The sequence below is a fragment of the Bufo bufo genome, chromosome 4 (assembly GCF_905171765.1).
Source record: "Bufo bufo chromosome 4, aBufBuf1.1, whole genome shotgun sequence".
NCBI lineage: Eukaryota > Metazoa > Chordata > Amphibia > Anura > Bufonidae > Bufo > Bufo bufo.
Window position 1 is genome coordinate 121,275,072 of NC_053392.1, and position 14,736 is coordinate 121,289,807.

General features: G+C 48.2%; 2 protein-coding genes across 13 annotated transcripts in view; one reads left to right on the plus strand and one right to left on the minus strand.

The window, feature by feature from the left end:
• Nucleotides 1–13,697, minus strand: part of FBXO36 (F-box protein 36) — a 46,101-nt gene extending 32,404 nt beyond the window's left edge. Inside the window, exons 1-2 of the mRNA XM_040427802.1 lie at nt 13,510–13,697; nt 6,699–6,807 (exon numbers count right to left, since the gene is read on the minus strand). Of these exons, the coding sequence (XP_040283736.1) occupies nt 6,699–6,807; nt 13,510–13,605 (205 nt within the window). The 5' untranslated portion in view covers nt 13,606–13,697. The remainder of the gene's footprint in view (nt 1–6,698; nt 6,808–13,509) is intronic.
• TRIP12 (thyroid hormone receptor interactor 12) overlaps nt 6,506–14,736 on the plus strand; it is a 193,435-nt gene continuing 185,204 nt past the window's right edge. For 8 of the 12 annotated variants that reach the window (XM_040427791.1, XM_040427796.1, XM_040427797.1 and 5 more), the window contains exon 1: nt 13,748–14,304. The gene's annotated coding sequence lies outside the window, so the exon portion shown is untranslated. Of the gene's footprint in view, nt 6,649–13,746; nt 14,392–14,736 lie in introns of those variants that run through there. The other 4 variants (XM_040427793.1, XR_005778204.1, XM_040427792.1 and 1 more) reach the window with 4 other exon arrangements.

The following is a 14,736-nucleotide window of genomic DNA, read 5'->3' on the forward strand; positions in this document are numbered from 1 at the left end:
GCACCGAAACGACGTTTAGCTTAAGGCCGGATCCGGATTAATGCCTTTCAATGGGCATTAATTCCGATCCGGCCTTGCGGCAAGTGTTCAGGATTTTTGGCCGGAGCAAAAAGCGCAGCATGCTGCGGTATTTTCTCCGGCCAAAAAACGTTCCGTTCCGGAACTGAAGACATCCTGATGCATCCTGAACGGATTTCTCTCCATTCAGAATGCATTAGGATAAAACTGATCAGGATTCTTCCGGCATAGAGCCCCGACGACGGAACTCTATGCCGGAAGAAAAGAACGCAAGTGTGAAAGAGCCCTAAGTCCTCTTTCACACAACCGTATGGCTTTTTCACTGATCCGTCGTTCCGTTTTTTTTTTTTCATTCCGTTGTGTTTCCGTTCGGTTTTTTCATATGGCATTAGAGTATACAGTCATTACATCGAAAAAATTGGGCTGGGGATAAAATTTTCAATGTTGCAAACTGAGATGAAGAAAAAATAGGCAGCACTCACCAATGGTTCATTTGCTTCTTTATTTCAAGCAGACAAGTGCTTCATGCGGCAAGGTAGCAGTTAGCCAAATTCACATACCAATGACTTTAACTTTTGGATTGCGCACCACCTCGCTGTTTTTTGTTTTGTTTGGATGTATCGAGAGGCTTGTGCAGGCACGCGCCAGTGTGAACACGCATCAGCAGTGCCACCTGTGATTCTCTTGCTGTTGATAACATTTTCAATGGATGGTTCCGCAAAAACGGAACGGATAAGGAAGACATACGGAGTACATTCCGTATGTGTTCTGTTTTTTTTGCGGACCCATTGACTTGAATGGAGCCACGGAACGTGATTTGCGGGCAATAATAGGACATGTTCTATCTTTCAACGGAAAAACAGAAATACGGAAACGGAATGCATACGGAGTACATACATTTTTTTTGCGGAACCATTGAAATGAAAAAAAGAGGCCTAACCCTAAAGGACCCTGGTACTAATGGCAGGGACGAGACTACCTGTTCCTCCAAAAGGAAGGACGAACAGGAGTCTCTACAGGCCTAATACAAAACAACAAGGAAATGCAACACACAAGTCAAAGTAAAATACAAAAAGGGAAAGGTAACACTTAAAGAGGACCTGTCACCTCTCCGGACATGTCTATTATAATATCTTCATGCATTCCTCATGTAATAACAGTTCTGGAACATCTATTCTTATGGCTCTATGTTGTGCCATTCCTTTATTATTTCTACTAGAAGTTATGAATGAATTGCTAGCAGTCTGCAGTAAGGGTACAGAGGAGTGTTAACCAGTTAAGAGTGTGTACCTGCACAATCTGACAATGACAGTAATGACTGGATAGAGTGAGACAGTACAGCGACACCACCCTAACTGGTTACCTCCGCTCTGTACCCTTACTGCAGACTGCTAGCAATTCATTTATAACTTCTAGCAGGAATAATAAAGGAATGGCACAACACAGAGCCACAAGAATAGAGGCTCCAGAATTGTTATTACATGGAGAATGTATGTAGCTATTAAAACAGACATGTCAGGAGCGGTGACAGGTCCTCTTTAACTTCCACGAAGCTATGGCAGCACCAGGAACTCAGCCGAGATCCAAACACCAGCTATCCACAGGTCCAACAGAAGCTATAAACCGCACAGCATTGTAGGAGAAACAACTATATATAGGGAAAGTTAAATGACCACATAAGGCTACTTTCACACTAGCGTTCGGGTGTCCGCTCGTGAGCTCCGTTTGAAGGCTCTCACAAGCGGCCCAAAACGGATCCGTCCAGTCCTAATGCATTCTGAGTGGATGCGGATCCGCTCAGAATGCATCAGTCTGGCAGCGTTCAGCCTCCGCTCCGCTCAGCAGACGGACACCTGAACGCTGCTTTCAGCGTTCGGGTGTCCGCCTGGCCGTGCGGAGGCAAACGGATCCGTCCAGACTTACAATGTAAGTCAATGTCAATAGGGACGGATCCGTTTGAAGTTGACACAGTAAGGCTCAATTTTCAAACGGATCCGTCCCCCATTGACTTTCAATGTAAAGTCAAAACGGATCCGTTTGCATTATCATGAACAAAAAAAAAAAAAAAAAAAATATATATATTTTTTTTTTGTTCATGGTAATGCAAACGGATCCGTTCTGAACGGATCTAAGCGTTTGCATTATAGGTGCGGATCCGTCTGTGCAGACACCAGACGGACCCGCTCTGAACGCAAGTGTGAAAGTAGCCTAAGCAACACCTGGAAGTTAAGGGTGTGGCGAGTACCAGAAACAACGCCTATTGATCCACAAGGAAAACATGTCAAATCAAACCACGTGTTGCCAGTCTCAAAGATCTCCTGCCAGTCACTGTCTCGGTACGTCCGTGACACCCTTACTATCAAGTCCAAATGCAAAAAAACTATCACCGATAAATGATTTATACTCCATGCATAAAAATCACTGCCATTACTTTTCTCTGTGCATATCACTTGTCAACATTTAAAACACATATTGGGGGTCATTTACAAAGGCCGGCGTTTTTCTGTCGGTCTTTGTTTCCCCATGCTCTGCTGGAGGATTTGCCTAATTTATGAGGAGGCGTCATGCACACGACCATTGTTTTGGTCCGCATCAGAGCCGCCGTTTTTGCGGCTCGGATGCAGACCCATTCACTTCAATGGGGCCGCAAAAGATGCGGACAGCACTCCATGTGCTGTCCGCATCCGTTGCTCCGTTCCGTGGCCGCGCAAAAAAAATACAACATGTCCTATTCTTGTCCGTTTTGCGGACAAGAATAGGCATTTCTACAATGGGCCGCTCGTTCCGCTCCGAAAATTGCGGAATGCACACGGGCGGCTTCCGTTTTTTGCGGATCCACTGTTTGCGGACTGCAAAAAACTGAACGGTCGTGTGCATGAGGCCTTATATGACTTTTTCAGGCGTAAATCTTAGTAAATATGCCAGGACCAAAGTCCAAGCCTCCGCCAGGACAGCATATAAATGCCCATGCAAAAAATGTTGTTGCATGGGCGTCTAAAAAGTCGCACAATTGTTGCAACAATTTTTACACCAAAAACTGGCATAAAAATGTTTGTAAATGACTCCCATTATGTGTCAAGAAGGAAGACGGAAGCAGCTGATTTCCTGGGACAAGCTAGGATAAATTTGGTTGATATTTCTGTGCTTTTTTTTTCTAAAAGTTAGGCCTCATGCACACGTTTTTCGGGTCTGCATCCGAGCCTCCGTTTTTGCGCAAAACTCCGTGTGCTGTCCGCATCCGTTGCTCCGTTCCGAGGCCCCGCAAAAAAAAATACAGCATGTCCTATTCTTGTCCGTTTTGCGGACCAGAATAGGGATGTCTACAATGGGCCACCCCCCGTTCTGTTTCGCAAGTTGCGGAAGGCACACGGACGGCTTCCATTTTTTGCGGATCCGCGGTTTGCGGTCCGCAAAAAACAGCACGGTCTTGTGCATGAGGCCATAGAGCTTCTTTAAAAAATATTTATATTTTTTATTTTTCAGTTAATTAAACAGCAGTGTGCCCTTACCCATTGTGGTTGTCTGCCTGTTATTTGCACTTTCACAAGACTGGCATTCCCATAAACCAGTTTTGATCTCCTTGAAGATGCCTCTTAATAAATTAGGCGCATCTCTGTCCCGCTGTGCGCCAGAGCTGAAGTCTACCGCAGCCAGGGGCTGGCGCAGACTTCAGCTATAACTTACGCCAGTTTCTCGTAAGTTATAGTAATTTATAGTAAATCTTTTCTAGCCACTTCGGAAAAGTGGCGAAAAGCCTAAAAAGTTGCAAATTATGGCGAACAGCTGGTGTGACTTTTTAATGCCACAATAGGGCTTAATAATAAACTCAACCACAATGAATCCGCAGGACAGGGCTTCCCTGAGGTTTTCAGGATTCCAATGATAAAAGAATGGGAACTTCTATCGGAACACAATCTAAAAACTTACTTCTAGCTCTTCATCGCAGCATGGCGACACAACAATACTTTTTCTACAACCGTCATGATGTCACCACATGGGTAGCCTACACATGTCATCAAGACAACCATATCAATCATACGCCATTACGACCGCTGAAAGTACCACATGTCACGCTTACATCTGACAAAACGTGTTTATGACGACTAGCAGGGGCAGAATCCAGCAGTGGTCGCTGTGCTTGTAGACTATAGGAAAAGGCGATTTTTCCTATTGTGTGCAAGCACGGCCACTACTGCTGGATTGCTGTGGAAAAATGAATCAAGCCAGCAAAGGAGGCAATATGGACAATCACAATCATTTATCGCAAAGTGCCAACACAGCAATTTAACCTGGATACTAGTCTAATATAGTATATTTTCCATGTACTTTATCATTTAGCTATAATAGCCTGCTTACATTCAGTGCGCCGCCTGTGCTGTTCATAGTGTGCCCTGTGCTGATGAATGGCAGGAAAAGGCCTCTTGCACACAAAGGTGTGCACCCCGTGGCCGTGCTGCGGGCCGCAATGCACGAACACCCACCGTGAGACAGCCACAGCGGATCGCGAACCCATACTCTTTAATGGGTCCGCGATCCGCCCGTTCCGCAAAAAGAAAGGACATGTTTTATCTTTTTGCGGAACGGAAGTACGGGACGAAACCCCACGGAAGCACTCCGTCCTATAATGTCTCCACGGATTTGGGTTTTTCACTTTCCTTTTCGTCTCCATTTGGTCCAGACCATGCATGCACAGACGTCTTTCGTCAGGGGCACACTACCCCCTCTGCTGTATAAGAAGACACCAGTATTAATAAATGGCACACTGCTGGGGCCTGTTACAGATTTTACATTAGGGCCCAGGAGATTAGGTTACACCTTAGACTTGACGCATTTGTTTCTGCAGTCCACCCCCCCCCCCCCCTCTATAGCAAAGAACCCCCTATACAGCTGCCCCTTCAACACCGCCATCCTGTAGCATCCACCAATACTGTGCCTGCTGCTGCCCTGAAAATACTGAATTGCCAAAATGAAAGTGCCAAAGGGTGCAACTGAAGAACTAGAAGTGATGGGGTCTGAAAATGAATACAAACCCCATATTATCCTCACATAGGTCCCAAATTCATGTGGCTCCCTCTAACCCCCACCCCTCCATCCCTTAAATTAGTCCTCAGAACAGACCCCAAATTCAGAGCCCCTATAACCCCCACTCTTCCATCCCTGAAATCAGACCTAATTCATAGATCCTATAACCCTCACTCCTCCATCCCTTAAATCAGACTCCAAAGTCATGGCCCCCATATAACACCCCACCTCCTTCAATCAGACCTCAAATCAGATCCCCAAAGTCATGGCCCCTATAACACTCCTCCTCGTCCTCCATCAAGCAGACCTCAGATCAGACCCCAAAGTCAAAGCCCCTATAACACTACCCACCTCCTTCAATCAGACCTCGGATCAGACCCCTATAAAACTTCCCCACTCCATCAATCAGACCTCAGATTAGATCCTAAAGTAACGGCCCCTTATAACACCCCCCCTCCATTAATCAGGCACCAAAGTAATGACCCCCTATAACACCCACCCCCCGTCCATCCCGAAAATCAGACCCCAGATTAGACAAAATTAATAAATAAAACTTACCTCTCCTGGTCTGGAAGGTGTCTGCACTCTGGAGATCCGGCGTGCTCCTCTGTAATGACCTGACAACTCAGTGTGAAGCCACAGTGCTCGCTTGTGCACTCTACGTTCTCCTCAAGGCGGTCAGGACACAGCACAGTGGAGCAGAAGACCATGGAGTAGTGAGTAATGACAGCCCTGGCAGTGCTGCACTTACCACCCCCTGTACAAAATCAATGAGTGCGCCCCCCCCTTGAGAATCCCGGACATACCTGGCCATTTAAAAAATGGTCCCAAAAAGAGGACATGTCTGGGTAAAAGAGAATGTATGGTCACCCTAACCATACGGAACCTGTATGTCTCCATGTGCAAGCGTATCTCATCTTGTATCCAGGCTAGATGTGGCCCAACAGGGTCCTAGAGGCCCCTTCCAATTGTACAGTTCCCCAATAAACATATCCTTTCGCTCTAATAATGTAATAACTAATATACATCATCTTTACATTCCGACATAGAAAGTTTCATTAGATTCTAACAACTCCTTCTAGGTGCATTATTTTTTTGAGGAATGAATATATATATATACACACACACACACACAGTATATATATATATATTTTTTTTTTTTTTCTTCGAAATACGTCCCTGAGACAATCACACACATAATTTACACGCCACATGGACAGGGCAGCAGTCAGGGCTCCTGTGTACTTGTCCTGCAGAGGAGAGCAGGTATTTTTGGCAACGCTCCCATGAAAATAGTTTTTTCTGTGATTTTGTCGATATGAGCGCAGGCAGACAGAGTGCTTTTCATTCTGACTGTTAGGGTTTGCTGTGAAATCAGCCGGGTGGAGCCAAGTGTGGGAGGGACGATGGGGAGTGTAGTCTGCAAAAATCAAGGAAGTTGGTGTTACTACTTCCATACAAGCAGAATATGAATCAGAGGCAGAAAGCTGCACATACACCATCTTAGAAAACATAGTCTACAGATCGCAAGGGAAGAAAGCACTTCACAACGTGTACACTGGGTCTAAAAGAGGAAATCTGAAGGATCCGCGCTTTCTCCAGCAGAAGGTATGTCAGCCTGTGGTTCCTCATTCTCTTTGTGAAGCTTGCCCACTTACCATGCAGCGTTGAGTCATCTACAAAGTCTTCATGAGATTCCCTGAGTTCCCCCGGTCTTGCTTCCCGAAATTCACTTCTGAGGGAGATTTTCCACCATCGCATAATCACCTTGCAGCCAGAACGAGAATGAGACATCTATAAGACGTGACGTCAGCTTTATAAAAGACCACCCGGCCTAATAAATCCTTCTGTGGCTAGGAGGGGGGCTTAGTCACTATCTCAGCCTCCTCATGAACCTTCTAGTCACTTCTTGTATAGTGTTGAGCGAACTTGTGTTTTAAGTTCGGCGTCTAAAGTTCGGGTTATCGAAGAATCGCGTTATGGATTCCGCTACCACGGACCATAACGGAATTTAGAATCCATAACGGGATTCTTCGATAACCCGAACTTAAAACACAAGTTCGCTCAACACTACATGTGCTCACATCTTCCAACATTCCCAAGAGATCTAAGGTGACGTTCACACGCTGCGGCTTTCTTGTGGATTTCATTCGGCAGGTGTGAGCTATTCTTAGGGTACAACTGCATGGCGTGGTCGTGTCGGGGTCGCGACGTGGCCGTATGGGCCGCAGCTGGCTTTTGTTAACTAAGGAACACGGCATTGTTAATGGCTGCTCGGTATTCGAGGTGCCGCGTGGCCATAAACCATGCAGATCGGCGGTCTCATTAGCTTAATAAAAGCTGCGCGGGTACGTGGCCGCTTTGCAACCGTGACACGCCCGCGCCGTGTGGTCACCAGTGATGGTCAGTTCGCAGTGTTCGCCAACGAACACATGCGGGCTGCCATCTTAAATCACAAGTCCGGCGATGCACAGGTAAGCCCTTGCCTGTGCCGGGAGCTGGTCTGAAATCAAACGCGGTCACCGGGAGCAGGCAGTTCAGAGAACAGCCGCCGGGGGCCTTCATCGGGCTGTTCTCGGAACTGCCTGCTCCCGGTGACCGCATTTGATTTCAGACCGGCTCCCGGCACAGGTAAGGGCTTACCTGTGCATCGCCGGACGGGTGAGTCAAGATGGCAGCCCGCATATGTTCGTTGGCGAACTGACCATCACTGGTGGTCATACCCTATGGGATGTATGCACTACAGATGTGCCACCATGGATTTTTGTGCATCAAATATGCACCATTTTACAGTGGCAGCAAAGTTTTAAGAAATCTCAAAAAAGAAATAAAAATCTGCAGTGTAAATTGACATGTGATGTGGATTGTACAACTGCATCATGTCAATTTAGGCTGAGGATTCCCACCACAGATTTCACCCTTTGCCATGCATAGGGTGAAATCGACATCACAATCAGTGAGCGATTCGCTGATTTTCCTGCGGTATCAGGGATCGGCAACCTCCGGCGCTCCAGCTGTTCTCAAGCTACAACTCCCAGAATCCACCTTTCATTTCTATGGGAGTTTAGAAGAACAGCCAAATAAGTGGCCATGCTGGGAGTTGTAGTTTCACAGAAGCTCGAGTGCCGATGGTTGCTGATCCCTGCACAATCTGCAGCGTTTACAGTAGCAGCAAAGTGGATGAGACTGCCACAAATCCACACGCTGCGGATAGTCTCCTCCAGGGAATCTGCACAGAAGTTGACCTGCTGTGCCGAGGGTCCGGCCACACAGCGCAGTGGAATTGCTAAGGCCACCTGCACACGAATACGCGCAGCGTAGTACAGCACCAGCAAAGCGAATGAGATTACACAAATCGCATGTAGATTTGGCAGATTTCTTCTGCGTGGAAACTGACCTGCCGTGTGGATTTAGAAATCGGTAGCACGTCATTTACATTTGTGGTTTTAGCTACCGATTTCACCCTTTTTTGGTGCATCTAATCTGCACCAAAAACACTTAGAAATTGCGGACTTTGGTGCAGAAAACGGATCTCAGACAGAGATGGCTCAAACTGATGCCAAATGTGCGTAGGATCCGTTTTTTTCTTTTTTACAGGATCCTTTTTTTTCTGTTCTTCTGACGGATCTGATTATGTGAACTCTCCCTGAGGCCTCATGCACACGACCGGTCCGCAAAACACGGATGGCGTCTGTGTGCCTTCCGCAATCTGCGGAACAGCACGGACAGCCATTAATATAACTGCCTATTCTTGTCCGCAAAACGGACAAAAATAGGACAGGTTATATTTTTTTTTGCAGACCACGGAACGGATGCGGACAGCACACGGAGTGCTGTCCGCATCTTTTGCGGCCCTATTGAACTGAATGGGTCCGCATCCGAGCCGCAAAAACTGCGGCTCGGGTGCCGACCAGAACAACGGTCGTGTGCATGAGGCCTTACTTGCAGATTTTAACGCAAATCATCCCCAGATCTCAATCTTTGTGCAGATCTCGCCCTTTGCAATGCAAACAATTGACAATGTCGCGGATTTCAAAATCCACACCGCAGGCCAGTTTCCACACCATGTAGGCGCAACTTTGAAAATCTCATCCACTTAACTGGTACTGTGTCTCACTACGGATTTTCTGCACGAGAATCCGCTGTAATAAGCATCGTGTGCATACACCCTAAGGCTACCTGCACACGGGTTTCAAAACGGAAAATCTGCATGGTTTTTCGTGTGGATTTCTGTGAATTTCCGCACCAAAAAAAAAAAAAAACACGTGTTATTTTTTCTTACTTCCGTGTTTTTGCTTGTTCAGATGCCATGGTCAAGGGGTTAAATTCGCACCACAGGTAAATTTACACTGCAAATATTCTTCACGGGTGACATTCTTAAAATCTCCGCCACTTTGCTGGTACCGTGCAGATTTGCCACACGAAAACCCGCAGTGTACCCGCTACGTCTGAATATATCCTACATGTCACGTTTCCGATATCTGCCGTGGATTTAATCACTTAGGCAGGGCGATGAATCTCCTTAAAGAGACCGGTCCTATACGGAGACTTATTGGCAATGCTCCATGGGAAACGAATATGGAAAGAGACCTTCTCGGGAGATACCTCTATGCAAAGCGGAAGGACAATCTGCGGCAAATCCGCTGTGTTTCCGCATCAAAATGAGCATGATTTGGTTCAGATTATCGGCAGATCCGTTGTGGATTTTCCACGGCAGAAAAATTCACAGCAGACTCGCGACGGGCGGCCAAATTCCGAATATAAGATGAAAGCCTCGCAGACTGGTGGGTACAGCCATTTACATCTGATGTGTCATACATCCGCATCATCCACTGCCACGGATGAAACAAGTTACCGGAATTATACTGGTGCCATACCCACCCATACTGTGTCATGTGGAAAAGATCGGGCACTGGAATGAAGTGGAGGTGATGAGCCCTCTATCTGCATGTGTGACCGACAGGAAGGAGTGTGATATAAGAGATCTGCAGACGCTGCTCTATGCGCTTACATTCCCATAAGGGCTTATGCCTACGGTCGTAGTTTCTGTCCGCATCCGATCTGCGTGAATGGCCCCTTAGTCTATACCTGCATACTATCCTGAAATAACTGCGAGACCCTCCTGGCTCCCCGACCAGAGGGATGGTGGTACAGACCGCAGTTCATCCATGCTACCTGCACAGTAGTATGTGTATACTCAGGCCCGAGTGTGAATGTGCAAGTATACCCCCGCTGCTGTGCGTGCGACAGACGCAAAAACACGGTCCCTGGACCATTAGAGAGGTTCTTTTGGATTTTTTTTATATTGATGGCCTATACTCAGGATGGGCAGGGGTCCAACTCCTGGTACCCCTGCTGAACAGCTGTTTGAGTGATCACATGATCGTGGGTGAGCTCCGTGGCCTCCTCACAGCGTAGGCTACGTTCACACTGGCGTTTTGGCTTTCCGTTTGCGAGATCTGTTCAGGGCTCTCACAAGCGGTCCAAAAGGGATCAGTTTTGCCCTAATGCATTCTGAATGGAAAAGGATCCGCTCAGAATGCATCAGTTTGCCTCCGATCAGTCTCCATTACGCTCTGGAGGCGGACACCAAAAAGCTGCTTGCCAAACGGATCCGTCCTGGCGCACAATATAAGTCAATGGGGACGGATCCGTTTCCTCTGACACAGTCTGGCACAATAGAAAACGGATCCGTCCTCCATTGACTTTTAATGGATTTCATGATGGATCCGTCTTGGCTATGTTACAGATAATACAAACGGATCCGTTCATGACGGATACATGCGGTTGTATTTTTGTAACGGATCCGTTTTTGCAGATCCATGACGGATCCTCCCAAAACGCGAGTGTGAAAGTAGCCTTAGGCTGGGTTCACATCAACATTTTGTTTTCCGTTCTTCTGATCCGCCAACAAAAAAAACGGATCCTGTATTTCAAAGAGGTTGTCTGGGCTTTTAATATTAATGACCTATCCTCAGGATAGGTCATCAACATCAGATTGGCGGGGGCTGACACCTGCCCATCAGCTGTATGAAGAGACGGTGCGCGCAGTGCGCACGTGCCGTCTACCGTCTCTTTTCCTGCTTGCCATAAATATAGCATTGGGGAACAGGAAGAGAGACAGCATGTGCACACTGCGCGCGCCATCTCTTCATACAGCTGATTGGCGGACCTCCGCCATCTCCATTATTTTAGGCTAGTTTCATACTAGCGTTGGGAGATTCGGCAGGGAAAAGCCCGCTGGGTCTCTCTTGATCCGGTGTTGCCGGAAGCCGCTATGTTCCCATCCGGCCCCATTAAACTATAACAGAGACCGGCAGAGATCCAGCCGCAACCTGGCAAATGCGTTGAGAATTGGCCGGAGGAAACCGCTTCTGACAATGCTGCATCCAGAGACACCCGTTTGCCGAATCTCACAACGCTAGTGTGAAACTAGCATTAGGCCTCTTTCACACGAGCGTGGCGGATTGGCTCCGGATGCGTTCAGTGAAACTCGCACCATTTGGCAAGCAAGTTCAGTCAGTTTTGTCTGCGATTGCGTTCAGTTTTTTCCACGCGGGTGCAATGCGTTTTGATGCGTTTTTCACGAGCATGATAAAAAAACGGAGGGTTTACAAACATCATCTCTTAGCAACCATCAGTAAAAACGCATCGCACCCGCACTTGCTTCCGGATGCAATGCGTTTTTCACTGAAGCCCCATTCCCTTCCATGGGGCCAGGGCTGCGTGAAAAAAACGCAGAATGGCTGCGTTTTTCACGCAACGCAGAACCGGTGTGAAAAAAAAAACGCTCATGTACACAGCCCCATTGAAATGAATGGGTCAGGATTCAGTGCGGGTGCTATGCGTTCACGTCATGCCTTGCACCCGTGCGGAAAACTCGCTCATGTGAAAGGGGCCTTAGACAGAAAAAAAAAAAGTCCCACACAAAGTATTTTTTTCCGTCTAAAATAACCGATAGATGGAAATGGCTAAAATGAATGCAAAACGTGCATAACGTTGGCGTAGGATACAGGATCAGAACAGAAAACAAAATGGTGATGTGAGCCTGGCGGTACCAAGCACGGGTCCGGACACTGGATAGCGGCTGTGCTTGGTATTGAAGCTCATTCCCATTCACTTGAATGGAACTGATCTTCATCTAGACCATATGGCAGAGGAATGTGATGTCCTATAGCGCAAGAAGAGGCCACGGGGCTCACGCAGTGCTGCAGCCTCTTCTAACAGCGCATTGGCGGGGGTGCCAGGAGTCTGACCTCTGTCCATCTCATATTAATGACCTATACTGAGGATAGGCCATCAATAGCAAAATCCCAGAGAACCCCTTTAATGGCGTCTTCACCACTTTATGTATGAAAACGGACATGTGGCTGCTACGGGGCACTGTGGGTAAGGACATTAGATGAGAGCCTGTCCTATTGGCACGTCATGGCTGATCCCCCTGCTTCTTGTACTTCATCATCCAGTGCTGCATCACATGTATAGGTGGCGTCAGGAGCTGCCAGCAGTTGTGTTGATGCATAACTGCTGACAGACATAGGAAGGGGCTGGAGGTAATACATGCCCTGACCTACGTCTATCAGCAGTTCTGCACTGACTAAACTGCTGACAGGCTCTTTTAACGGCTGGACATCATTAAAGCCATCAGACACCACAATGTCCACATAGTATTCTGAGCTGCTGACATATTACTTATATTATTTCCAATTCCCCCCCCCCCCCCAAAACCGGAAGTGGGAAACTGTGTTAAAGGGGGTTTCCAGGCTCCTAAGGCTAGGTCATTAATATTAGATTGGTGAGCGTCGGACTCCTGCATCCCCAATCAGCTTCCGTCTGATCCTGGAACAGGAAGCACAGCGCCATTCAAAATATAATGGCCACACTGGGTACTGTAGCTCATATACCATTCACTTCAGTGGTGACTGCAGTACCCAGAACGGCCACTACACTTTGAACGGCGCTGTGCTTCCTGCTACATTCACAGTGCCAGTTTCAGCATCATGGGGGAGAGAACAGCTGATAGTGGGGGTGCTCCGTGTTTGACCTGAGGATAGGTCATCAATATCAGGAGGGTTATAAGGCAGGTTGTGTGCACTCGCCCCTCTGCATACTGAGCCCTCGCCCAGTTCATTTCTATAGCGGGAGGGATTATTTTCTGGGCTGTGCGGTTAGATGAGACGAGGGCCCCACGCCTGCTGCTGGATGCAATTGCTAGCTCAGCAATATTCATGTCCGACCCTCTGCATGGGGCACAGGAGAAGAAAATACCCAAGATGTCTGCCCTGGAGAAGGGGGATGTCCCCAGGTCTCCTCCGGGACAGGGATCCGTTAGGTTTAGTTGCGATCCTTCTCGGCTCCCCCGCAGTCCCCTCCTCTCTCCCCGCCCTCGGGATGGCTGACACTGGCTTCCCTATACACGCGCGCACGATTCCCGCCTGCCTCCCTCACACGCACCGCTCCCGCACTGACCTCGCTGCGCCCGACAATCAGCTGGTAGAAATCCTTGCTCGGGGCCGGCGCCTGCCCGTTACACTCGAACAGAATCTCCGGCAACAGAGCCGCCATCTTGAGACGCTCAAACAGTTGCCAGGGAAACCGTGGCGGATTACTTTTGCCTATCAATAGGGATCCCTGCGCTGAGCGGCGGAGAACGTATCGACAGATCCCTCCGCCTCGCATACATTCCCCCCTGAACAATAAGCACAGGCACATAACACTTCGTCTTGGGAACTCAGAGCGACACATCGTGTGTAGTAACCGCCCGCTCGGCAGGGTGACCCTGGCGGAAATAAACCGATTTCACGCAGCGGAAGGGGTTCAGTGAGGCAACCAACTCTGCCTGAAATCCTTTTCTGAGCAGAGAAACGACGGAAATAAAGACGCTTTATAAAAGAAATCCAAAAAAATCCCCTCAGCGAGCGGACGGCAGGGTATTTATCACAACACCCACAGAGTGAGGCGGCCATTGTCGCTCTTTCACCGCTCCCGGGACGCGGTAGTTCTCTTTGGGATCTGCGTTTTTTTTTTTTTTTTTTGGTTTTTTTTTTCCTCCTCTTTCCTCCCCACTCTTTTGTAAAGTAGTTCGCGGAGGGATCCCGGCTAGGCCGTGTTATGGGTATTATGAAGTAGTGCTGTGCTGTTGCGGAAGGATCCAGAGCTGTAAAGTAGTGCGCGGAGGGATCTGGGCCTCGAATCCTCAGCTGATCGGTGAGAAGGAGCCGGAGAGCAGCGGAGACATCAGGGGGGAGTGCGGCGGCGACAGAGGTACCCGAGCTGGGCCTTAGTGGGCCACCCTTAGTCACTGGCTGCAATGACACCTTTCTGTTGGGATTAGCCGTGAGCTAGACTCAGGTAATAGGGTCAGGGACGCCAGTGTGCTCAGCCATAACACATGGGGGCAGAGGACCCAGTGCTGTACAATCGGCCCCGAGGCCTTGTGTGGTGTGCTGCCTCACAGGAGGTCATTGCTGGGCCCAGTGTGTGTGTGCGCGGTAGGTACTGACACTCCAGGGTGCACCCAGCACTGGGATTAATATGGCAATCCTATTAGTTGGCATCGTCTGTGCATATTCCTGTGTGCTCCCCCTGTGGGGACACATGACTGTGTGCATGATGGTGCCAGCTCACCATTGTATGGCTTTGTGTGTGTCTATCAGCTAATGTACATCACGCAGTCTTTTGTGTGTTATTGATTAT